The sequence below is a fragment of the Ascidiella aspersa genome, chromosome 1 (assembly GCF_963924565.1).
Source record: "Ascidiella aspersa chromosome 1, kaAscAspe10.2, whole genome shotgun sequence".
Classification (NCBI taxonomy): Eukaryota; Metazoa; Chordata; class Ascidiacea; order Phlebobranchia; family Ascidiidae; genus Ascidiella; species Ascidiella aspersa.
This window is the reverse complement of record NC_139447.1, coordinates 21,944,984-21,959,480: the sequence shown is the minus strand read 5'-3', so window position 1 is coordinate 21,959,480 and position 14,497 is coordinate 21,944,984. Positions and strand designations below refer to the sequence as shown.

At 37.2% G+C, this 14,497-nt stretch overlaps 1 protein-coding gene across 2 annotated transcripts; it reads left to right on the top strand.

Annotated features, from left to right (window-relative positions):
• The first annotated feature begins 691 nt into the window (after nucleotides 1–691).
• On the top strand, nucleotides 692–13,614 carry LOC146168272 (nuclear receptor subfamily 2 group F member 1-B-like). 2 transcript variants are annotated; one of them, XM_083392382.1, is made up of 5 exons: nucleotides 692–1,245; nucleotides 1,476–1,920; nucleotides 3,394–3,595; nucleotides 6,989–7,516; nucleotides 12,529–13,614. In XM_083392382.1, exons 2-5 carry the CDS (start codon nucleotides 1,519–1,521, stop codon nucleotides 12,804–12,806), a joined length of 1,410 nt encoding a protein of 469 aa, XP_083248508.1. In that variant the 5' UTR covers nucleotides 692–1,245; nucleotides 1,476–1,518; the 3' UTR covers nucleotides 12,807–13,614. The 2 variants fall into 2 exon arrangements, with proteins under 2 accessions (XP_083248508.1, XP_083248438.1); XM_083392312.1 differs by having other exon boundaries at nucleotides 1,473–1,920.
• The last annotated feature ends 883 nt before the right edge of the window (nucleotides 13,615–14,497 follow it).

Below are 14,497 nucleotides of genomic sequence, written 5' to 3'. Positions count from 1 at the left end.
CAGTTGGTAATATTTTAACGCGACGTGTAAGAAATATTTACAGTATTTCAAGTATTCTCTTGTTAAATTTCAGATAAACCAAAATTAGATACCACCATTTAGTTGAATAATCAAAGTAACTAATATGCCGTTTTTGCCTTGTAATTGTACAGAAAAATGTATGCTCAATAAAGCAGCAGACGATTTTTCAGCATTTAAATTACCCTTAATGACCAGCACTTTTCAATACCAGAGAGAAATTTAGATGCCTGTGTTTAACCTTTTGAAATGCGCGACCTTGTCGTAACGTCCAAAGATTTCCACGACCTTTAAGCAAGCTCTATTTCAGGGACCTTGAAGATCGCTTTATATCCTAGAAATGGTCGTAGATTTGTGCAGCGAAATTGTTAAAACTAATATTACTTTAGTTTAACGATTTGTTCGACTTGTTAAAGGATATCTTCTGCATTTTAAAAGGTCACAGATTTTAGGATTTTAGGACCTTGTTAAAATTTTCTCTGATTGCTTTATTGAAATACACAACATGGCTTTGTAATTGTTATTGTACAATAAAGTTTTTTTTCGCTAAATTTTATTTCCATTCTTGTGAAATTCGCAATGAAGTTAAGCGCTCGTACATATTGCTACAAGCTAAAATGTAAACGGTTTAATAAAAATTCTATTGCCAATACTTAAAAAGGTATCTTAAACGTTTTAACTTTGTTTAGTAAAAGCTGCATTTTTATGTAAAATTACATGTTTTTTTTGTTTGCATGCTACTTCCTCATATTATGTCAAATGTGCCCTTTGGTGTTTATAAAATCTTACTCATTTTACATAGAATTTCGATGTTTTTGGCACTGGTTCACGCATGTTTATTTGAGCTGAATGTATATCGAGTCGAATTATTGTCACCAGATCGTGAGCGAGAAGCTCTCGCTTGCCTTTCTCTTGCGTTCTCTCGCATAGTCTTTTTCGCACAGTGGTGGTCTCTCAAGGCCCAGTTTGCCACAGACCTCAAAAGCAGTTCTCACTGAAGGCGTCAAGAACTTGACTGAACGATTGTTTGCTGACAGCCGCATTTTGAAATTGTGCATGTTATCACTGATAGGTTACCTTTTTGATTAGCAATTTGGATTGTAGACTTTGTTGGCTATATTGCAAAGTGATTCCTATACCAAGAAGATTATTTCCTAGACGGAGCACAATACGTTCAAATTAGTTGGAGCAAATGGCAAAATATCGGCGGGTGTTCCAATAATCCAGGTAAAGTACAAACTTGTGTTAGTTTTGTTTTTTGTTTATATTTGCATTAGAAACACAACAATACTAACATTTACAACAGTTATTATTATTATACTGCTAACTACTTAAAGATGCAAATAATTTAAGGTTCTGTGAGAACGGACGATTTTGTTAAAACTGGTGTTATTTCTAGGGTCTACTATTTACATTTATGGCATTTAAGTCATTTCTATTACGTTTTACTTCAGCAGAACCCTGCAAAGACGATAGCAGAATCACGTTTCAGCGGCTATTATGGCAATGGTGGTTAACTCGTGGCAGGATCCAACTCGGCACGTTCAGGAAGAAGTTTCGGTATTAACTCCGAACCACGAGCCGGTCACAAGTCCTACTCAATTACCACCTTTGAACCAAGTGCAAGTTCCGGCGCCCTTACTTCCCCACATCCCAACGACCCCGCACCCAAACAGTGTACCGCCAGCTATACCTGCGCCCTTATCCGATCCATCGCTGATTGGTCATCCCCAAACCCCAACTACACCGGGATCAGGATCGGTTAGCGACAGTAGCAATGTTACTTCGATAGCAATTTCTGACCATTGTCCAACAAGTCAAGCTCAACTCCAGGTTAACCAGCATCACGCAACTTCCGCAAGCTCAGGGACAAGCAGCGAAAAACCCCATATCGAATGTGTGGTAAGTATATTGGATATCTAAACATAGTATATTTATCGAATTTTGATTCTATTCATTGATTTGATTTCAGTTTGCTTAAAAAACGTTTAATATTACACTTTCACCCAAACCTCCTAAGGGTTGCACTTAATAAAATTTGTTTAAAGACCGATTTTAACGTTATGTTGTTTTGTTAACTACTATCCCGGCGAGTCATCGCATCGGGAAAATTTTCTTGTTTACCGCATCATATACATTTCACCACCGGCGCCATTTTGCAGTCACACACATTTTCGGGGGGACTCAATATTCATTTTAAAGTTGTCGCTTCAGGATATTAATTCCATCGGCAAAAGTATTATTGTTTCACCATTTGAGTAACGGAGCACTGTGTTTTTGCAGAGATAATAGTTTGAGTTAAAATTACAGCTGGCCTCGTTGAATAAATGGCCGTCTGGGCTACGTTTAGCGGCGGGTGTTCGACTGCTTTACGTACGCTCTTGAGCAGCAACGCGCTAAAAAGCTTTACTTACTCATCAACGCAATGAAACGTGTTGTCATACATCAACAACTATAAACTTTTGTCGATTAACTGTGTATCTGGTAATCTTAATCTTTGTTTAAAGCCAAGTCGTAAAAGTGCTACAACATTTGTGGATGAAAAATTAAAAATCAAATTAGGTAATAATCTAAAATGGAAAATTTAACTCGAGTTGTTATGAAATTCAAAAGGTTTATCAAAAAAATGAAGCAAAATCTTGTCGTTCTGGAATACGATTTATACTACTATATCTTTGTAAATAGACGTGCGATCAATATATTTTATTTGTCCCTAAAGAACTTGTCAATACGCCTGCTTTTATAATATGTTTGTGGACACTATTTTATTTACGCTTGTGAAAGTTTATTTCTTGCTGAAATTTAATCAGTTATCATTTTATTGTTTTTGTGGTTCATCTAGATTTATCTTCTAGATTCCTTAAGAAAGTATTTGTAAGTTAATATTCAAAAAGCTGTACGGTGCTGTAGCTTAAGATCCAAATATAATAGGAAGTCAATGAATTGATAGAGCAAGGCGATGTGCATCAGGAACATATGTAACGACCTATTCCGCTTATCAGTTATAATCGTGTTGCCATGAACGATGTATCGAATTTTAAGCTTAATCATAATCCTGTTATTTTGTTCCCCATCTGTGCCCGAATAAATTGAAATCATGTTAGTACTAACTTAGGTGGTATGCTGCAGCACTCGTTGACGTTTTTAGGCTTTTCATATTAAATTATATTTATTACATAACCCTAACCCCTGAAGATAAACCATTTTTCTAAATTATACATTTTAATTAATATCAAAAAATTCGGGATAATGTGTAAGAAAGATGTTAAGACTTGAAGCCTTAAATATAAGACTCGAAACAGAATGCCTGTTATCACCGCATGTCATAAATCATTATAATAATAATTGTATATTGAATCTATCCATTTTAATCAGGTTTGTGGCGACAAGTCTAGCGGCAAACATTACGGACAATACACGTGCGAAGGCTGCAAGAGCTTCTTCAAGCGCAGTGTCCGACGGAATCTCTCCTATACTTGTAGAGGAAATCGTAATTGTCCCATTGACCAACATCATAGAAACCAATGCCAGTATTGTCGTCTGCACAAATGCGTCAAAATCGGCATGAGGCGAGAAGGTAAACATTTCAAAAAGTAGAGCTCACCGTGCCTTAGTTTTTTTTGTGTGTGTTTAAATTGTTAATTTGAACTTCGATCGCATGGTGAATATACATTTATCGACATTTCCTATCTCGACGACCGCAACATTTGCGCTAATCTGATTAAAGCATGAAATCCAGTAAATATCCTGCTAGACGAATTTGCCACCGTCGTGGTTATTCAATATATATCCATTCAAATTGGTTAAATACTTTAAAGTTATAAAAATGCACCATGTTGAGAGAAAATTATTATGTTTTCCCAAGGAACAAAATAGATGCAAGCTTTTTGCACCCTTCAAAAATTTTAACAAAAAATAAAATTATTTTTAAAGCAACCTTCTGTATTCGTGATGTTAGTTAGTTTTCAATGCGCGTTAAGCTTCAGTATACATCAAAATAATAACGTATTTATTTTCATCCAAATGAACGTTATAGTTAGGCAAAAAAATGTTTTATGGTCGGTACGTTTCATTTCAACCTTTTAAATAAGTATTTTTAAGACAGCTTGTCAAAAACGATTTTCGGGGCTAAATAGACCAACCTAATTTCACAGAATTCAGCTTTGATGCTGAGAAGCTATCACAACTTGCGTTAAGGCGTCGTATTTGCGAATATAGCGGAACACGCGGCTGATGACGCCGGTTAACGAGCAGCACTTTGCCGAGCTCATCTGATCTAAACACATCGACAAATCGTGAACTGGTCTGCCCCGAAGGACGCCATTGCTAGAACCGTCACAATATTAGTTTTAACGTACAAGGATCGTAGAAGGTCGTTGTAGTGCCTCGTGCTGTTTTATGTGTGGCTTTTCTCGGACATTTCTGCGAACGAGTTGAAGATTTAGAAGCGACATTCGGTTCAACTGGCCACAGGCGCCACGGTCTGTTTTCTTCGTATAAATATAATATTGTCGCAGAACGTTTGTCTTTTATACCGTGCTGCAGGCAATATTTTTGCCTCCGACTATTGCTTTCCGGTTTTAGTTTCGCAGTAGAATCTGCGGGTGATTTTGGATCGTTACTTAATAAGGATGCAATAAATGTAAAAGATGTTCGCGATATTGGTAAATAGCAAAACTTTCTACTGTTAATTTATATAGCCCTGCCAAATTATATGTTTCTGATTTTATTTATTTATTGAATTGCATGAAATATAGATGTTCTTACAATTTACTTTAAAATCATGCATAATATTATATTTTTAAACTCATCTCTTAACAACAAAAAACGCACAACATATATAATTAGCAGTTTGTTTTCTATATACACATATATCTAAAAGTTGGATTACCGGCCAAAGTAAATCTCCTCATAAACAAGGCCGTTAGGGACGGGCCTGGTGCCTGGTGCCCGGCTCGTTCTGCCATTTACAATAACACCGTCAGATAAAGACGATGGGCGCAACAATAACATTTGCCGTTAAATGCTCTAATAACCGGCTTACCCTTCCATGTTTATACACCCACTTCCCCACACACGGTTTTCTGCAGCCAAAGAGTAATAAACGGGGTCTTGCTTACTTATGTTTAGGGGGAGAATTATTTTTAGTAAAATAATCCCATAAACTCACGTGACAATTAAACAATTTTATAATTCAGTGTTTTAATTTTTCGTCTGTTGTATGTGATACGCATATCTTTCAGTTTTCCAAACTTAACTAACAGTCATAAATTTCAAAAAAATTAGTTTAGAAACCACGCTGCTTTATAGCCACGGTTGGCTATCATGAGCTAACCTTCTAAGTTGATTTACTTAGATTGATGTGGCAACATGCGACACATCAATGAGCTCAAATCGAAACGGTATCAAAGAAATGAGCAGGCGGGCATTGCGTACCGAGGCGTAAAACAAAGCAGTAGATTCGGTTTCGCGTTGAATGTATCGTAACGCATGATCGTGCACATTGTCTTTGCAGAGTACGCACAGCACCCGATGTCGATTGCGATTCGTCGCTCGAAAATCGATCAACCATTCAGATTAACTCGCGGATCGCACAAATCCTCTATTCGTCACTTCAGGCTTAAAAAGAACCAGGGTCCTTTGTCAGCCAAAATATTAAACCAAAACAACGTGAGGTTGCAGTAGCGCTGTATCAAAATTTAGATTTTATAATTCTAAACAGCATACATTACTTAGTTGTTTCGACGAAATAATGGAAAGGGCTCCAACACTACCACAGGGGATTTCCGATAATATCGGATCTAAGACGATTTCTCGTTCCAGGTGGCAGTATCGTAACACCTCTGATGCCAGGCTGTTTTAATTCCCACTAATAAATTGTGTTAACCTTAGTTTAATTTTCTTTAACCTTTAGCAAAGTTATTTTTGTTTTTTTAGTTTAATCGATGCTTATATGTCTATAGGTCCTTCATTTCCTTAAAATGCTTTCGTTAAATATATAAAATATATGAATATTTTGTTTCGAAATAGATATAGATATACACAAGTCTCGATTTCAAAGATATTAAACGTTACAATCATAATAATTCAAATAAGCTACTAGTTAGCGCCACGCCAACCTTACTTAATCTCTGGTGAAAGACTTGCTGAGCACCCTTGACTCACTCTTCTGGCCAGAAACAATCCCTCATCGTTGAAAAGTGTTTATGTTGATCAGGCAACTCACGCGAGTTGTCTATCGATCGATTACATAGCGCAAGTGTACCAAACTTGCGTGATTGTAAAAATCCTTTGTTTATGCCAATATAATTAAATTCCTACGACAATTAGGCGTTTGGTTCGCGAGCCAGATGTGTGTCTTTTGATGACGGCATATGCCACGCAGATAAGTCTAACCTGGGATTTCTTAGCACGATTTGTTAAGAATAAAACTTTTGCTTAACTTAATAATAAACTAAAAAAGAAAATGTAACAATCGTGCTAACAAATGCCAGACCTTATATTGGTCGATTTGTAGCATGTATACGAAGATACTTCTTCATATCGACACGAAGACATCTACAATCTTTTTTACCCAATAAAAGCCCTACCCAATGTATTAGGCTTATCCTCAACAAGTATCAATAAAACTATAAAGGTATCATTAATACCATGCGGCGCCAGAGGACACATAGAGAGTAAATTCACATTAACCATTATCTAAAATTTATTGTTTTGCTTACAAAGATATATTGCAATTACATCAAGTGTTGTTTTATGGCTCTCACGGGAAAAGAATAGAAAATTTGTATAATTTGCAAGGTTCCCGACCCCTAACTTAAGAGATGCTGCAGTTTAATAATTTTCGCTTTCGAAGTTGCACTCAAGTTTTGTATCGATTATAATCTGAATGTTGCGTTTGTTATTGAGTTAAACTATTTAGTTGTATTTGTTATTGTGAATAACATATCTTTTTAATTACAATTTGCAGCAGTACAACGGGGAAGGGTTCCAGCGACGCAGCCACATCCGGGCCAATACGCCATCACAAACGGCATTGATCCTTGTTTCGGCCCCGGCTACATGTCTGGTTACATCTCGATGCTGTTGCGCGCCGAACCTTATCCAACCTCGCGCTTCGCACTACAATGTCCAGTGCCCAACCAAATAATGGGGATTGACAATATCTGCGAACTCGCTGCTCGTTTGCTCTTCTCCGCAGTTGAATGGGCGCGTAATATTCCTTTCTTCCCCGACCTACAAGTTACCGACCAAGTCGCAATGCTAAAGTGGGTTTGGAGCGAACTATTTGTGCTCAATGCTGCACAAAGCCATATGCCTTTGCACGTGGCGCCCCTACTTGCCGCTGCGGGCCTGCACACATCTATGTCGGCGGACCGAGTAATGTCCTTCATGGATCACATTCGAATTTTCCAAGATCAGGTTGAAAGACTAAAGGCACTGCATGTGGACTCCGCCGAGTACTCTTGTCTTAAAGCCATCGTCCTCTTCACCTCAGGTGTGTAAATTGCGTTTTATAGTAAAACAATTTTGAAAAACAACAACCTGTTACCTATTTTATTTCTGACCATGCAATCTGTTACAACCACAGAAAGTAAACAAACATTATCTACGTTTCCCCTTTAATTTCGCACTACAAAACTTTGCCGATAGAAATTGGTTAACATACAAAGTAGCTTTTCCGTACAAAAGCTACTTTTTGCTTGACTTGTAAATAGTTTTCTAGCAAAAACTTAATATTAAAGCGAGTGTATTTAGTTCGCCTGTGAGGGCATCGCTAGTATTATTATTATTCGTAAATCCGGATGACTGGTGCAAATTAATTATCGTTGAGTCATTTAAAAAAGATCACAAATGTAGTGTTTGATAGGATATAGCTTTCTAACAAGGAAAAAAAACGATTTTGACTACGAATCGCGTGCCCTAAAATAAGAACGAAATTGGATTTAAGAAAATATGAAAGTATTTGGTCATTTCTAAATGAATGTAGATTCGTCAATCAGAGGCGCATATCACCGAAATTTTGTGTTTGTCGATATTTCGGTCTAGTCCACTGATGTTTATAGTTTCAAATGAAAAGGTAAAACCTACATTCTAAAAAAAAATAGAAAAAAGTGGAATACTTGTGTGGCAAAATGCGCGGTTACTGTGTGGGGTGGATTTGTAATATATTTGCACGTGGGAGGAAACGACCCCTTACACGTGGCTGCTGCGAGCCGCGGGCAAGATAGATGCTTTTCAGATAGCGGGCAACACGACTCTGGGCCGACTACCGAGTGCTATAATAGGACTTGCGGCCGGCTCTTCCTATTTTCGAAGGGCAAGTCGAACACAAGTTGGTGTCACGCCGATTAACACTATCGAGAGGAGCACGCAATGCCATAGGCAATCACGTTCCAGTCGCGAAGTCAATGGCGGGCGACGATTTTCTCCCGTATAAAGTTACTTGATCTTACTGGTCTTTTGGGGTTTCCAATGGCAGGCCATTCTAGTTAATATATATTTTGTTAGGATACACTGGACAATATCTCTTTTTATACAACCGGTCACTTACTTGCTAATTACAGCTTGCAATATGACAGTGGTTGCGAACTGCAGGTAATGCTAATGAAATTTACCTTCTATGTGTTTTAAACCATAGAACACGATGTTTTTACCGTTTGGTACATGCACGAAAATATTTAACTTTAACGAAATAATTAATTTATTTCCAGACCTTTTTGCACAAACAAAACGCGTTTCTGTATAAAAAAAAGTGTAATGTTGGTTCTAATTTAGAAATTATAAAGTGCAAGTAAGCCCTCTGTTCGTCTAAGTATAATTATAAATACATGAACTTATATTTATATTCGCTTCGCAGTGGTTGATTAGACAAGGTTGTGAGAGGTTATTACGACGCGTGGCGTAAAGCAAAGCCCCTTTGCGGTGTCAAGTCAAAGCCAAATATTGTCGACTGCACATGTCGCATAGTCAATTGAAACGCTAAATGATAGCCATTCTTCTAAAATGTTTATTTGTGTACGCCCACAAAAATAGGGGACATGATTGTTCCAGCTTTGAGTCTCTGGTCCGGCAAAGTGTAACATTGCTTGGCTTTCGGCAGGTCGATAGCTTCATATAACGAAACGCTGCGGTCGTGATGCCTTTCTTAACAGCTTTTGCGGTCGAGTAAACACCATAGGCACAACGACAGTGAACCGGTGCAAGTGGTGATGTTAACGCATTGTGATGGGAAGTACGGAAATTTAGCGCCCGTCTAATCTACGGGCTCACGCCTAAATACCGTCTTCCTTTTAACCGGTTTACCAATAGCTTCTTTGAATTTGCGTTTTTAAGAAATATCACTTAAATAGAAACGTTTCAGAGCACAGTTTTCAATAAAATTACTATGTCTACAGTTTAAAGTTATATATAATATAAATTGTTGTAAAAAAAAAGTTTTACTTATGGAAAACAGAATACATACGTTGCTTAAAATGTACCCCGACGAGCTGCGTTGAGCGAATGGGATTAGGAAACAGCGGGAGGCGAATATCTTTCTATTAAACCAGGCTGAGGACGTGAGAAGCGACGCTCATAATACCTTCTTTCTATTGCCCGCATTTGTCTCGGTTATCGAACCGATTCGATCAAAGAAGTCGTTGCGAAAGAGCCTTGAAATAATCTTCTTTTAAGTTAAGGCAAGGCATTTTTCGTATTTCTTTTTCCTTTGCAGCATTATTCGACGACCAATATGCTACCCTTTTTAAAAGCGAAACGTTTACGAAAAACTATTACAAAACAGATAGGCTTCTTGCAGGTTTAAATTTTCATAAAAACTATTTTCGTACTGTAGCTATAGGTTGAAAACAAACAACTTAAATTATTTTCCCAGGTGACAAAAAATTAAGGACAGAGTTCATTTAAAACGGAAAGCGGCCAATAGGCCGATAGGCGACACAGAACAACCTATTTTAGGGCAAAACTTAAATTGTTGCAATTTTGCAATCTCTTTTTGGCAAAAGAAGAAACTTACCCTATGTGTAGGATATCAATTATTCACGTTACAATGCTTCACGGCTATGATTGAATCGGCCACGGAATGAGAAGTCGACCCCTGCATACGCACTTCCGACCCGACTAACACGGCCAGTTGCAGTAATTGGGAAATACATATGAAATGCTGTAATAACACTATTAAATATTAATGTCGCTAAAAAGCGAGCCAGCGGTCGCAAATTTGACATAAAAACACCTACCGAAAACACAACACTTATGATAACAATCACACTGAAGCTGCAGCAGTTAGTTGTTACTTATCTCTTGAATCGAAAACAAAATGCTTTGTAGAGAAATTTTGATTTAAACTTGTTACGGTTGACAGGCCAGAGGGCGGGTCTTCTTAATAGAAGCAAATTTTATGGTCGCGAGTGTATACAAGGTCGTCACTCTAAATATTAAATAAACCATATTGGTTTGCATTAGGGACGCCTAGTATATGTTGTACCGTAACACGGATGCTTATAAGTTTTATGTCGCCGCTTTTAAAGTAAATTTATAGTTAGGGTAGATTTGTATGCCGAAAAAAGCACAGAAATCACTTCATTCTCAGTCCGATTTTATTAGGGGCGGGCATACCACGCGGTAAAAATTGGCCTTTGGGGTCACATGAAAGGATTGGGTGACGTCGTCGGTGGACAACTGGCTCACCGCGAGTCGCCAAAGGTCAACTACCCGCTAGGGCGCCACATTAGCCCGCCAAGCGCCGAAGGGCACCTAAAGCGGCTCTGTCACTCAGTTCGATATATCATCTACGGAGCAAATTAGTTTAGCCTGCAAATTGACCACAGGGATGGCTCATCTGTATGCCCATCCCGCGTGGGAACGATAATGTGTGAGTTGAATAAAGGCAGCGATCTATCCGGCTATGCTTACGTTGATGCCTCCGGTGCAAGACATACAGGCCCGGGGGCGGCGCTTAAAGTCCCTCGGGGCCATGACAATTTAATCTCGCCCTGGCCACTACTTAAACAGGTTCGTTTCAATTGGGCCAAGGCGTGCTTTGCAGCCTATAATATTTTTTTAATAAAGTTTAACCATTTCATGGTGTTAATTGAGTTTCATTAGTTTTTTCAACTAAGCATGGTGGAAATACACAATAGGCCTTATCCTTAGCAACACTAGGTGCTATGTTATAACAAAGTAGGTAGGTGATAAATTAATATATTCGTGCCGTACGATTTGTGTCCATGAAGCTTGAAACGTAAGTTTCTTTCAATTAAAAGACAAAACAAAAGCGTTGTAATTTGGCTGTTTCCTTACTTGCGAATGCCTCAAGTTTATTCGAGGTCACAGCGTTAATGTAAGTTAAATATTGAATTTTATAAATTGTTTTAGTGTAGGGCATAAAATTGTCCCGTTTCATATATTTCCAATTAGGGGGGGGGGGGGGGGGGGGCTTTTGTTCTACTTTAGGTCTGTATGATTCTACTTCCGTTGGTGTAAACCAAGCCAAATTAGTAAAAATTCGCCAATTTTACCACCATTGCTGATAACCCGCAGGAGGATTGCAAATAAATCAGCTCAACCTGTAAATGTTACCTTTAGAATTGCGAAAACAACTTCTCACGTAACGATGTTATATATGTCGAAAGAAAAAAAATACGTTTTGAGTCATTATTATATTTGTTGTCAGTTTTGATGCAAAACTAAGTGGAAAAATGTATTAAAAACAAATATAAGGCGAACGGCAGCTGCAATTGAGTTTGGGTGGCGCGAAAAGATTCAGGAAGTTAATAAAAGATGGCAATTATGATGTTTGAGCGCAAGGGCGGGGGAAGGGTACACGAATCGACGCTAATTTAATCACGAGGCGACGAACGGTTGACAACGATTACCGCTAAGCAAATTTTGACTAGCGGAGGTTTGGCAATAACAAAAACAAATTCCTGCAGATCTTTGCATTTTCACATTTATTCAGCTGAAATAACACGACGCGTTGATAATAGTTTAATGGGTGGCCTCTTTAAAACTGGACGAATAGTTTACCGGTTGTTTTTGTTTTGTTTAAATAACAGATGTTTAAAGAAATTACAATTAATAAACTGAATTGGCATGTACAGTACAGTGCAATGTAGTTGGAAATAAAAAAAAGTAATAATTGTGTTTCTTCCCGGAAAATATATGTTTTGTTTTCATGCTGTATACAAATAGTATATTTAACGTAATTTAGCTTATATTTACAAGATAAACTTAAAGCAAAAGACGTTTTTACGTGGATTGCTTTGTTCATAATCCATTTTAGGGATCGGCGAAGTTGCAAGAACACACGATTATGTACAACAAGCATATGTCTAGAACAAACGAGTAATTAAATGATTTAACGTGAGGCTTATTCTAAAATTTGTCCGAATAAGTATCATTAAAAAAAAGTCAACGAGAAACGGCTTTTTCACGCATAGTAAGCTAAAGTATTTTAACAACTTGTGATAATATACAATTAATATATCTATTTATATTTTTTTTCTAAAGATTCACATGGAATCAGTGATTCTGGCCATATCGAAAGCGTCCAGGAGAAGTCTCAATGTGCATTAGAGGAATACGTAAGACATCAGTATCCTAACCAACCGTCACGATTTGGCAAACTACTGCTGAGGTTGCCTTCCTTGCGCACGGTCAGCGCAAGTGCTATTGAGCAGCTATTTTTTGTTAGGTTGGTGGGCAAGACACCAATCGAAACCTTGATTCGAGACATGCTTCTATCTGGTACATCTTATGGATGGTCATATCCAATGTCCCTTCAGTGACCCAAAGGCATTAGAAACTTGGTAAAAAGGAATACGTGGTTGATCTTTGCATATATGGGTGTCAATGCATTCTACGTTTGACGTAAGGAACAGCGGAGAGTTGCGTCTGTCAATTGAGAACCTTTAATTGTTTGACGTATAACGTTGCGCAACGATAGCGTCACCGAAGTTTTTGCACAGTCTTTTCATTAGGCAGAATTTTTCGCAAAGTTTTCTTCGAATCTTGTATTTGTTTGTGGAAACAGTTTTGTATTAAAGCAATATAATAATATTTCAATTGTTCTTTTGGGTAATCGTTGGAAGTTGTTTTCGCATATTTACCGATTCGGTTTGAGACTTTATCATTTTATCATTATGTTGCCATTACTGAAATGGTTGTTATAGTTTTAAACTTTCGCGTAAATGTATTGCATTGTGGTTGCGGATATAGTTGTGTCGTAGAAGATAAACACTGCATTTCCGTTATCATCCTTACATTGCCCTTGTGTCGACTCCGTCAGTCACTGCCCGAAGATGATAATGGCCAATGGCCAGTGCAAGAAAAAGTGATATTTATTTTACTGTGTGCTTTAATGGCCCAATAATATTGCGTCGTCTATGTAGTAAGTGTTGACTCGACAAAAAGACGAGCTCCCACCGTTGTGTTTTAATGTAACGCTCTAAACCGTGTTTCGCTTAAGCGTCGATAGACGATAATTAAGTGTTGAGGCCTACAACCAACATGGTATTCTTTTTGAAAATCTTCTTGCCTGCAACCTGTTTTAAAGTGTCTAAGACGCTCATCTGTTTTAATAAAAAAATCGGTCCTCCAAAAAACGTGCCCAAATGTGAAACTGAAATTTGGTGTGGAGATTATGCCAGCGTTCTAGCGAAGCGCCATTGAAAAGATTTTGACAAACAAAGTGTATAGAGTATAGACTAAAGACCCTACAGCTCTATGACAGATAAACCACGTAAAAAGTAACGTCATTGACATACAGTGGGTTTATTTTAATAATCACAAACTTTTTTATTTGTTTATATCCCGGTAAACATTGACGAGGTGTCATTTACGATACAAATGTCATTCGGCGAACGTTATACACTTGTGCAAGTGTGCAAACTGGCGGTAACTATATACATTTATTTTAATAGAATTTAGCAGAAATTACATTTTAAAAAGAGTTCGAGTCAACCCGGCGCTGGCCTATATTATCAACAAAAAATTAAAAAAAAAAAAAAAGCGCATAACCATAATTAATTTAAGTCTGAATTACTTTCATTAGTAATTAGTAGGGCGATTATTTTTGGACCTAAAAATAGGAAATTTTGACCTGAAAAACTAAAATTTTTGCACATTTTGACCTAAAAATAATTTATTTTGACAAAGTGTTGACCTGTTAGAAATACATTGATTTAAATAACTTAGGCGTCGTTAATCACGCGTTTTTTATACCGTATATTGCTCTAATAAAGATATAATACGGTTAAAATGACTTTTAACACAAATCAAAACTAAATTTTGTTGATAAAATTGAACAATAAATTTCAAAACAACTGAATGAAGAATTTCAAAAAGCTGACTTTAGTTTTGTTTTAATTTTGTAAACGATTTATGTGCATTTTTATTCGATTTGACTTATAAATTTTTTTTTAAATTTTGACTTTTTTTGACAAGTCAAAAATAATCGCCCTAGTAATTAGTAAACACA

Coding starts and splice junctions, on each gene's coding strand:
- LOC146168272 (XM_083392382.1), top strand. CDS start 1,519: ATGGCAATGGTGGTTAACTCGTGGCAGGATCCAACTCGGCACGTTCAG. Junction 3,596..6,988: donor AATCGGCATGAGGCGAGAAG/GTAAACATTTCA, acceptor TACAATTTGCAG/CAGTACAACGGGGAAGGGTT. Junction 7,517..12,528: donor CATCGTCCTCTTCACCTCAG/GTGTGTAAATTG, acceptor TTTTTTCTAAAG/ATTCACATGGAATCAGTGAT.